The sequence below is a fragment of the Sapajus apella genome, unplaced genomic scaffold, assembly GCF_009761245.1.
Source record: "Sapajus apella isolate SASKATOON/1434 unplaced genomic scaffold, GSC_monkey_1.0 scaffold6, whole genome shotgun sequence".
Lineage (NCBI taxonomy): Eukaryota > Metazoa > Chordata > Mammalia > Primates > Cebidae > Sapajus > Sapajus apella.
Genome location: NW_022436946.1, coordinates 11,075,266 through 11,086,939, shown reverse-complemented (window position 1 = coordinate 11,086,939; position 11,674 = coordinate 11,075,266). Strand labels below are relative to the sequence as shown.

Below are 11,674 nucleotides of genomic sequence, written 5' to 3'. Positions count from 1 at the left end.
GCTAACAAGGATTAGTTACAATCCATCTGGACAAAGGTGTTTCTTCCAAATTATCACGCCAAAGGAACCCATACACACACCACCACCTTTTTGGTCCTTTAGTTGATTTGAAAAATGTACGATTTGAAAACAGAATGAACCGATGTATCTTCTACCCAGTTGCTCACACTTTCTGACATCCTGCAGGTATACTTCCAATCCCTCTCATGACTTTGTGTGTTCTTTTCAGTTCATGAGGTTAATAGTTCTTTACCCTCTACTTTTAGTTCCAGACATGATACAGCAGTGAGCATTACAGTCAGATCCCTGCAGAGGAAAGCTTACCCTGTAGTAGCGAAAGTCCAGAAATGTAATTCCAATTGAATGAAATGAGGAGGTTTACACAGTGCTATGGGAACACACAGTGAGGGAGAGCTCCTCCTCCAGGGTTTCAGGGAAGGCTTTTATTTTTTTTATTTTTTGAAATGGAGTCTTTCTCTGTCGCCCAGGCTGGAGTGCAGTGGTGTGGTATCGGCTCACTGCAACCTCCATCTCCCAGGTTCAAGGAATTCCCTGCCTCAGCCTCCTCAGTAGCTGGGATTACAGGCACCCACCACCACGCCCGGCTAATTGTTTTTTGTATTTTTAGTAGAGATGGGGTTTCACCATCTTGGCCAGGCTGGTCTTGAACTCCTGACCTCGTGGATCTGCTTGCCTCAGCCTCCCAAAGAGCTGGGATTACAGGCGTGAGCCACCGCGCCTGGCCAGGGACGGTTTCTATTTAAGCTGGGGCAGGATGTATGCAAATTAGCCCCTGGAAGAAGGAATAGCTAATTGGGTTGAAGTCACAGTATGTATGAAGGCTGGAGGTGAGAGAACAAGGGGGCATTTGAGAGATTAAAAAGTCCCATGTGGCTACAGCCTAGAGTTCAAGTGGGTGGAATGGAGGAGGCTGGGACGGTGTGCACGACCCAGCTCGTGGAAGACTCAGTGAGCCAAGATAAGGCTCCGCTTCTGTTCCATTCTGAACTCCTCCTTATCTGAAGATGAATGATCTTCACTGCAAGCTATTTATTGCAATTGGGTTTACTGGGCACTGCCCAGAGAAGAACACGATGCTCCTGTATGTCACTGCATTGACGGGACGGTATTACAATTGTTGTATTGATCTGCCTCTCGCACAGACTGCAGGCTCCTGAAAGGCAGGGAGTGTGTGTCAGTTTGTGCTGGGGTGCCCAGCCCCTAGCTTAGGCCTGCCTCAAGTGTGCTCTGCGTTTTCTCCTTTGCTTCCTTGCTTTGCGTATGCACTTCCTCCTGTATAGAGTGCCCTTCACCTGCCTGGCTGGTCCATTTCTCCCCAGTGACCTCCAGGAAGCCTCCTGCTGCTTCCTCCTTTGTGCTTCCATATGCCCGGGACCCACCACTCAAAGAGTATTTGTCACATTGCTCTTCATCGCAGGCTTTCGTCTGCCTTTAGAAGACGAGCTCTCTGAGGGCAGATCCTGTGCTACACAGCTTTTTTAAAATTTTTGCCTAGCAGGGCACCATGAAGAAGACCTGCTCACAGTGAATCGTGAGTACAAGGAGAATGGCTGTATTCTCTTCCACAGACAGGGAGAACAGGAGTGCAGGCAGCTAAGGGGGCGGTCACAAAGGTAGAGGGAAAATGGGGACACTTCAGTGTCACATGCATCACACAAATATTTTTAGGAAAAGGGACAGGGTAAATTAATAGTGACAAGTGCGACATGAACCAGACAAAGGGCCCTTGGATTTGGATGTGCTTAATGGAATGTAATCGTGATAATTTATACTTCTTTTTTCTCTCCCAGGCAGCAATGAATGTGGATCATGAGGTTAACCTCTTAGTGGAGGAAATTCATCGTTTGGGTTCAAAAAGTAAGTATCTAACAGAGATAGGGTATTTCTCCTGGCTTTACCTTGGAACTGGTGAGACTGGCATGCTGGAGAAACCTAGGAAGGTCACGCAGGGCTTCAGGACACAGGTATGGCAGCTCTGCCCACAGTCCCAGGTGGTAACTGCCCTTAGCCAGGAAGTGACATCTGGAGACATGGGGCTATCAGGGTATTGTGATTCTGATGCAGAGAATGATTGAGATATTTCATTATTTTTTCAATAGAAAGCAAATTACCAAGATTCTTCTGATGGCATTGAAATTTGGTAATTGAATCATGTTGGAATTTTTACTTGTCATGCTATAAAAATTCATGTTTCCTGCCTTGTTCTGCCATCATTTTACAAACTTCTTTTTCTTATCATCTTATCTAAAATGTCATCATTTTACAAACTTCTAAATGACTAGGGACTTGAAATTATACTAAATTGTCTTTATTTTCTCCAGATTCTTGAGTTTTGTATAATCAGGTATTTAAGTACATATAACTAAAATAAGTTAACCTTTAGGTAGTGTTTAAGAAAAATTATCTTCTTCTTCAGCAATAACTAGACAGCTTCCTTGAAGACAGTGACATGCAGAATTGGTAATATTAGTGTCTTCTTCCTAAGTCATAATGAAAATTACTGTTATACTTGTGGCTTTAGGTATTTGGTACATCTCAGACGAGATATGCAAGAATTTGGGGAGCATTTTGAAAATAATAAGAATAATAGACATATTCAGCAACAACTAGGATAATGGAACTCAAAGTTACATCATGTAAGTGAAAAACAGTCCTGGAAAGTATCTCACAAGCTCTCAAGATTTGTGCCATTATAGTTTGATTCGGTCTTAAAGCTCTATTTATGAATCACAAATCCTTTGAAGTAACAGGACACACTTGGAAAATTCCATTAAGCCATCAATATCAAATGTCCCCTGCAATGGTTTTCTGTTCCTTCTGTAACAGATTGCCACAAATTTCGTGATGGAAAACAACACATTTAATATTTTAAGAGTTCTGTAGGTCAGGAGTTTGACACGGGTCTTGCTGGGGTAAAATTAAGGTGTTGGCAGGGGACTCCTTTCAGTAGGTTCCAGGAGGGAATTAGTTTCCTTGCCTTTCCCTTGCCTTGGCTCATGGCCCCCTTTCTCTGTCTTCAATGCCCGCAACAGCTGATTGAGTTCACACATTGCATCACTCCGACCTCCTCCACTTTTTCCTTTTATGTTTTGTTTATTTATTTCTTTTGAGACAGAGCCTCACTCTGTCACTCAGGCTGGAGTGCAGTGGTGCGACCTTGGCTCACTGCAACTTCCACCTCCGGCTTTAAGCGATTCTCCTGCCTCAGCCTCCCTAGTAGCTGAGATGATAGCATCTGCCACCAATGCCTGGCTAATTTTTGTGTTTTTAGTAGAGATGGGGGTTTCACTATGTTGGCCAGGCTGGTCTCAAACTCCTGACCTCAGGTGATCCATCGCCTCACTTCCCAAAGTGCTAGGATTACAGGTGTGAGCCACCACACCCAGCCCAGTTTCTTGTATTTTTAATAGAGATGGTGTTCCACGGGCTGGGCATGGTGGCTCATGCCTGTAATCCCAGCACTTTGGGAGGCTGAGGCGGGAAGATCACGAGGTCAGGACTTCGAGACCAGCCTGGCCAACATGGTGAAACCCCGTCTCTACTAAAGATACAAAAAAAAAAAAATAGCCAGGACTGGTAGCCCGTTCCTGTAATCCCAGTTACTTAGGAGGCTGTGGCAGGAGAATCGCTTGAACCTGAGAGGCAGTGGCTGCAGTGAGCCAAGATTGCGCTATTGCATTCCAGCTTGGGCAACAGGGAGAGACTGTCTCAAAAACAAACAAACAAAAAAAAAAAGAGATGGAGTTTCACCATGTTGGCCAGGCTGGTCTTGAATTCCTGGCCTCAAGTGATCCACCTGCCTCAGCCTCCCAAAGTGCTGGGATTACAGGTGTGAGCTACTGTGCTTGCCCTGCCTCCTTCTGTTTTAAGGTCTTTTTGGATTACACTGGGCTCACCCAGACAATCTAGGATACTCTCCCTGTTATAGGGTCCTTAATTGAGTTGTATCTGAAAAGTCCCTTTTGCCATGTAAGGTAACATACTCACAAATTCTTCGGGGGCCTTTATTCTTCCTGCCACTCCCTCTTTTTTGTCTTAGTCACTCTGTATGAAACCCGAGTCATCATTACTGAAATGTACCACGAAAAGATAAATGGGGCATATTAAATTTGGTGTGGACTTAACAACCAAGTGAGTCAAATCATATGATAAGTTAATACTTACGTATTGAGTATCTATATATGCTAGTCACTGTATAGTACAAGTGGTATAAAGTGTGTTCCTTTTCCTCAAGAATTTTACTACTTAGTTGATGAAAATAGATAAAATCTCATAGGCCAGGTGCCAGGGCTCATGCCTGTAATCCTACCACATTGGGAGGCCAAGGTAGGAGGATCACTTAAGCCCAGGAATTCAAGACCAGCCTGGGCAGCAAAGTGGGATCCCATCTCTACAAAAAAAAAAAAAATTAGCCAGGCATAGTGGCATGCAACTGTGGTCCCAGCTATGCTGGAGGCTGAGGCAGGAGGATTGCATGAGCTCAGGAGGTCAAGGCTGCAGTGAGCCATGTTCAAACCATTGCACTCAGCCTGGAAGACAGAGTGAGACCCTGTTTCAAAACAAAAACAATAAAAACTGATCAGAAAAAAAATGGTATGGTTAACTATAAAGTGCTGACATGCAGTGTGGTCCCATCAAAATCAGTTATTGGAAGTTGTAGCAGTTGGGGGCACTCAGTTAAGTCTTGCATCTCAGGTAGGACTTTGAAGTGTAGGGCGGGTCAGTTTAGGGGGAAATGCATGAGTTGATTTTGGAATGGGAATGAATGTGTCGTTTGTAGAGAACACCAAGAAGACATTGGAAAATGTCATTTATTCAGTTTCCTTTTTTCTTCTTTGAGACAGAGTCTCGCTCTGTCGCCCGGGCTGGAGTGCAGTGGCACCATCTTGGCTCACTGTAACCTCTTGTCTCCTGGGTTCAGGCGATTCTTATGCTTCAGCCTCCCAGGTAGCTGGTGTTACAGGCATCCGCCACCACGCCTGGCTAATTTTTGTATTTTTAGTAGAAACAGGGTTTTGCCATGGTGGTCAGGCTGGTCTCAAACTCCTGTGCTCAAGTGATCTGCCTGCCTCGGCCCCCCCAAAGTGCCAGGATTACAGGCGTGAGCCACTTCGTCTGGCCATAATATATTTAGTTTCCTAATCAAACAAATCAACAATCTTCCCTAACGTAATTTTTCTCCCACCCTCTTCACCACACCCACTTGGTGGAGGCCTGAGGAGTCTTATTTTCAAGTGATGCCCTTCCTTGGCTTCCTCCTCCAACGTTCCTGATTCTTCCTGAGCTCAGTGAGGTCATCTTACTCTTGGCAGCATTATTATTGTTTTTTTGTTTCTTTTTTTTTTTTTTTTTGTTTGAGACAGAGTCTTGCTCTGTTGCCCAGGCTAGAGTGCAGTGGCGTGATCTTGGCTCACTGCAACCTCCACCTCCCGGGTTCAAGCGATTCTCCTGCCTTAGCTTTCTGAGTAGCTGGGATTACAGGTATCCACCACCAGGCCCGGCGAATTTTTGTATTTTTAGTAGAGACAGGGTTTCATCATGTTGGCCAGATTGGTCTTGAACTCCTGGCCTCATGTGATCCACCCGCCTTGGCCTCCCAAAGTGCTGGGATTACAGGTGTGAGCCAGCAGGCCCGGCTGAGCATTGCTATTGTTTGCATCATTCTAGGTGTTAAAGGCATATTTCCAAAGATTTGTAGGATTTTGTTTTCTTTATCCATGTCAGCCTAGTGTTTATTGGTCGTATTCAATTAGTTTTTAAATTCTAATCTTTATACTGCTAAGAGAGTGTCATCATTCTGGCAAGGCAAACTGAAATTCCACTTCAAAATTAGCAGCTTTCACATTAGAAGACTTAAGATAATTATCATAACTTCATAAGCATGGAAATAACTTTTAATTTTGCAGCTTCATCAGGACAGCTTGACTTTCTCATTACTGGCAAAAGATAACTTACTGAGTTGGAAAGCATATAGAGAGATGTGTTATCTTTGGACATGTTATGGTTATTATTGAAGTAGTATCAAGTCATTTTGCTTTAATCTACATATGATGTATGAGCTGAAGATGAAAACTGATGAATTAAGTTTTGTCTGTTTGATTCAAAGTCAAATTCTTTAACGTCTCATTTTTCATATATTTAAATTCTTTCATTCACCAAATATTTCTTGAATTTCCCCTTTGTGCTCAAGTGCTGGCAATGCAAAAATAAACAAAATTCCATCTCCATCCTTGAGGTCCTCTTTAGGTAGCTGAAAGACAGACAAACTGGAAGTACCTAGTGGGAAGTGATTTTTCATATTAAAAAGTCTCTAAAATAGGCCAGGTGCAGTGGCTCACGCCTGTAATCCCAGCACTTTGGGAGGCTCAGATGCGTAGATTGCCTGAGGTCAGGAGTTCGAGACCAGCCTAGCCAACAAGGTGAAACCCTGCCTTTACTAAAAATACAAAAATTAGCTGGACTTTGTGGTGGGTGCCTGTAATCCCAGCTACTTGGGAGGCTGAGGCAGGAGAATCACTTGAACCTGGGAGGCAGAGTTTATAGCGAGCCGAGACCACAACATTCCATTCCAGCCTGGGCAATAAGAATGAAACTCTGTCTCAAAAAAAAAAAAAATCTCTAAAATAAAAATGCATCTTACAGTACATGGCATACGATGGTTAAATTGGCAGTTTAATTATAATATAAAATAGTGATACTTTTTGCAATCAGTTCTGTCTTATCTTCCATGAAATACAGATTAAGTGAATTTTAATGACTGTAAAATGCATTGAACAGTTCTAGGATCATAGCAAGTACTCAATAAATGTTAGCTATTAATACTATACTTGATGGTGAGTGCTTTGATAGATACTCAGTTTTATAAGAAGAGCTATTCAGTCAACTGAGGGGCTCATGAAGGACTTCTGGAAAAGGTGGCATTTGAATTCATTCCTGAAGAAAAAGAATTTGGGAAAAAATGTCTGGGTTTCTGGGCAGACAACTAAACATGGGCAGTGTTACAGAGACAGGATCTTTCATGTCATCTTGGGCACAGCAAGCAGTTCATCGTGACTGGATCAGAGGGTACATGGAGTGACATGGCAGAAGACCAGGCAAGCAATGGATGCAAGGCAGGAGGATGAAGAGCCCCTTCTGTGGGGCTATGGAGTTTCCTTTATTTAGAAAGTCATAGGGAGCCATTGACTTATTAAAGTAGACTTGATGAGGTAGCTCACGCCCATAATCCCAGCACTTTGGGAGGCCACGGTGGGAGGATTGCTTGAGCCCAGGAGTTCAATACCTCATCTCTACTAAAAATAAAAATAAATTAGGTGTGGTGGTGCATGCTTGTAGTCCCAGCTACGTGGGAGGCTTGGAAGGCTCAACAGCATCTCTTGAGTCCAGGAGTTCAAGGCTGCAGTGTGCTATGATCACACCACTGCACTCCAGCCTGGGCAACAGATTGAGACCCTTTCTCAAAGAAAAAGGAAGAGGGATTAAAGTAGAAGAGTAGCAATGAGGTTTGCATCTCATAAAGTTTTTTCCACATTTTTTCTTTCACACCCATGTGGAGGATATATTGAGAGGCAAAAATGCAGAAAAGGAGGCTGGTATGAGGTTCTCAGTTAGCAGCTTGCAGTGATGCAGGTGAGAAACACTTAGGCCTGAACCAGGGGATTAGCTGTCACTGGAGAGGAGAGGCAGTAGCTACACCAGGCACAAAGAAAGTGGAATCACCCAAACATTTGTCAGATTGAGGGTGAGGAGGCATGAGAACTCCAAGATTATACCCAGGTTTCTGCCTTTGGTGCCTTTAAAATTTTTAATCAAAGTTGAGAATTTACTGTATGCTGGGACTCTATAAAAGGCTTTATGATTACTGTGTCTGTTAATCCTTGCAACAGCCCTGTGGGATGTATTTTTACCCTCATTTGATGAATACCTGAAACTCAGAGAGCTTGGAGGCCTTGCCTGAGGTTACCCGCAGCTCCACTTCTGTTTGTAATCAGTGACAGGTTCCCATTGCACACAGTGTGTCATGCAGGTAGAAGTTTAAAAATCCAAGAGCTGCATCTTTGCTTTCCGGGCCAAACAGATTCCCTGTTTTCCCTTTACAACGTCTTTCGTCGTCCTTCTCATCTTAGATGATCTACTTCAGGTGAGGAAACTACTCATGCTGGTCACTGTTCCCTCAGCCACCTTACTCGTTTTCAGCTTTGCCTGTGGCTTTGCACACGCTCCCCATTTGTCTCAGTCACATCAGAGCCCCTGGTCGCTGATGGTGTGCTCAGTGTGTGCCAGGCACAGTACTGGATGCTCAGGGTGTGCCAGGCACGGTGCTGGGTGCTCAGTGTGTGCCAGGCACAGTGCTGGGTGCTCAGTGTGTGCCAGGCACGGTGCTGGGTGCTCAGTGTGTGCCAGGCACGGTGCTCAGTGCTTTCTAACTGTGTCTCCTGGCAGCACTGAGAACAGGATGTTCAGGTTCCCATTTTACACAAGAGGAAGCTAAGGCTTAGGGAGCTTTAAACAAGTCGCCCAAGGCCAGACAGCTAGTAGGTGGCAGAGATTTCAACTGAGGACTGTTAGGTTTTCAAAAAGCTCCAAGTATATCATCACAATGAAGATGAGGAAAGAGGAAAAAGCTCCAGGTTTTTGTCTCCTTTAAAGTCCGGAAAAGGTACTGCCTCCTCCATGAAGTCTTCCTTACCATTCTTGCCAAAGATGTCTTGTGCTCCTCCAAACATAAAATATATATATATATATATATATATTTAAAATATATTTAGAAACATATATATATGTTTTTTCTTCTTTTTTTATTGAGACAGGGTTTCACTCTGTTGCCCAGGCTGAAGTGCACTAGCGTGATCGTGGCTCACTGCAGCCTTGAACTCCTCAGCTCAAAAAATCCTCTGCCTCAGTCACCTGAGTAGCTGGGATCACAGGTGCACTCCACCACACCCAGCTGTTTATATGGTCTCACTATGTTGCTCAGGCTGGTCTCAAACTTCTGGGCTCAAGATATCCTCCGACCTTGGCTTCCCAAAGTGCTGGGATTACAGGCATGAACCACTGCATTCAGCCAGGATGTATTTTCTTTGCTACTCATTTGGCATCCAACGACATACTGCTTTGTACTGTTGCTTTATTTGTTATGTGTATATTTCTTATTTCTCCATGGGAATCGAAGTCATTGCTTTGAAAGCTAGAAAGTGCTTCTCTACTTCCTTATATCTGCCTCTAGTGTCTAACAGTGCTGTGCTCACAGTAGGAGTTTGCCAAGCATCCAGTTGGAAGTTCTAGCCATGGGAACTCAAGAGCCTTTGGGCGTGGGAATTCAAGAACCTTTGGGCAAGGAATGGTTCTCCCTTCACTGGATGATCATCCTTTTGACAGTGGGTATAGCTTTGGAAGGGAAGAACCTGCAGTAGAGGGATAGGAAGAGGTCAGGGATTCAGTCAAGTGATCAAAGGAATCACCCAAGGATAGGGAAGTGTCTCCCAGATTACTCTTGTCTCCAGGTTTTCAGGTTATTGATTTTTAACAGCAGATCCACTTTTGGTCTGTCTTAACTTTCAATGTCTATATTCAAAACTGGCCTCCAAATAAGATAGTCTAGGGCTCATATTTCTGAGTCTACTAGCAAGGAATTCAGATTTGGTGGTCCTGATGAATGATTGATGATTATGTGTTTTTAAGGCACCCCCTCTCCTACCCTGGGGATTCCGAGTGTTTAGAACACATTTAGAGAAGCACTGCTCTTGATCCTGGTTTTCTCTTTTATTTGTAGTTTTTTTTTTTTTTTTTTTTTTTTTTTTTTTTTTTTGAGACGGAGTTTCGCTCTTGTTGCCCAGGCTGGAGTTCAATGGCATGATCTCGGCTCACCGCAACCTCCGCCTCCTGGGTTCAGGCAATTCTCCTGCCTCGGCCTCCTGAGTAGCTGGGATTACAGGCACGCACCACCATGCCCAGCTGATTTTTTGTATTTTTAGTAGAGACAGGGTTTCACCATGTTGACCAGGATGGTCTCGATCTCTTGACCTTGTGATCCACTCGCCTCGGCCTCCCAAAGTGCTGGGATTACAGGCGTGAGCCACCGCGCCCGGCCCTGTAGTTTTTATTGATTCAAAAACTCACATAAAATTAATAAATAAAAATAGAGATAAATTCATCTGCAGTATTAGCACTGTAGCACATCCAACTTTCGTAAATGTTTCTTGGTTCTCAGTCTTTGTCTGGATAATCCAAAGGCTAAGAGGTGTATAACATGTTGTATTTATTCCATTACTTTTTGGATCTGGGAAGATAATATGTGTTTTTTGTTTGTTTGTTTGTTTGTTTTGTTTTGCTTTTGAGATGGAGTTTCACTCTTGTTACCCAGGCTGGAGAGCAATGGCATGATCTTAGCTCACCACAACCTCTACCTTTCAGGTTCAAGTGATTCTTCTGCCTCAGCCTCCTGAGTAGCTGGGATTACAGGCATGCGTCACCATGCCTCGCTAATTTTGTATATTTAGTGGAGACGGGATTTCTCCTTGTCAGTCAGGCTAGTCTCGAACTCAGGTGATCCACCTGCCTCGGCCTCCCAAAGTGCTGGGATTACAGGTGTCAGTCACCACCCCCGGCCAAGAATATGTTGAATTTATGACTGTTAAGTGTTAAACTGTAATCTTGGATAGCCCATCGTTAGAAGTGTAATAAAGACTTTGTAAATATGCCATACTTGAGAGTAAGAAACAGACTTTGCATTTGCTAACAATGTCTTTTCTCAAATTAGATGCTGATGGAAAGTTAAGTGTGAAATTTGGAGTCCTCTTCCGAGACGACAAATGTGCCAACCTCTTTGAAGCATTGGTAGGAACCCTGAAAGCTGCAAAACGAAGGAAGATTGTAACGTATCCAGGAGAGCTGCTTCTGCAGGGTGTTCATGATGATGTTGACATTGTATTGCTGCAAGATTAATATGGCTCACATGTCTTAATGTACTGCCATATTTTTGTTTCTGGTAAACAGGATATAAAGTGAAAGAACAAACATTTGAACATACTTAATGTGTTTTTATAGAACTTTGTAAACAAAAGGAGACTCATGTTTTAGAAGTCGGTCCTTTTTTATATCTTGAAAGAAAATTTATGTATGGCACTATAAAATAAACAAATCCTATTATTTTTCTCAGGAATCTGGTTGGGAATTGTAGGGAGTGAGATTTTTTGGAGGGGTGACGGGAATGTTTCATAAATAATTAGACATTTTCTATAGATACTTGACATTCTGCAAAAGCAGCAAGCAAACTGAAGACCAACTCCTATGAGAAATATTATAATGTTTATGTAATAAAGACATGTAACTGTCTTAAAATTGCCTTATTGCCTTATTTTGTCATTTAAATATTTGGGTGCTTCTCAGAATTGAATTTTTGAATTAAGATTAGGTAACTACAGTAAAAGTTATGTTAATCTGAAACAGATTCTCTCAAAACTACCAAATTTAAGTAGCAGGAATGGCTGGTTGCAGAGGCTCACACCTGTAATCCCAGCACTTTGGGAGGCCAAGGTGGGCAGGTCACGTGAGGTCAGGAGTTCGAGACAGCCTGGCCAACATGGTGAAACCCTGTCGCTACTAAAAATGCAAAAATTAGCCGGGTGTGATGGCGCACATCTGTAATGCCTGC

General features: G+C 43.4%; 1 protein-coding gene across 1 annotated transcript in view; it reads left to right on the top strand.

The window, feature by feature from the left end:
- Nucleotides 1–11,355, top strand: part of ABRACL (ABRA C-terminal like) — a 15,396-nt gene extending 4,041 nt beyond the window's left edge. Inside the window, exons 2-3 of the mRNA XM_032274613.1 lie at nucleotides 1,812–1,878; nucleotides 10,781–11,355. Coding sequence (XP_032130504.1) covers nucleotides 1,818–1,878; nucleotides 10,781–10,965 — 246 coding nt within the window. The 5' untranslated portion in view covers nucleotides 1,812–1,817 and the 3' untranslated portion in view covers nucleotides 10,966–11,355. The remainder of the gene's footprint in view (nucleotides 1–1,811; nucleotides 1,879–10,780) is intronic.
- Nucleotides 11,356–11,674: the final 319 nt, after the last annotated feature.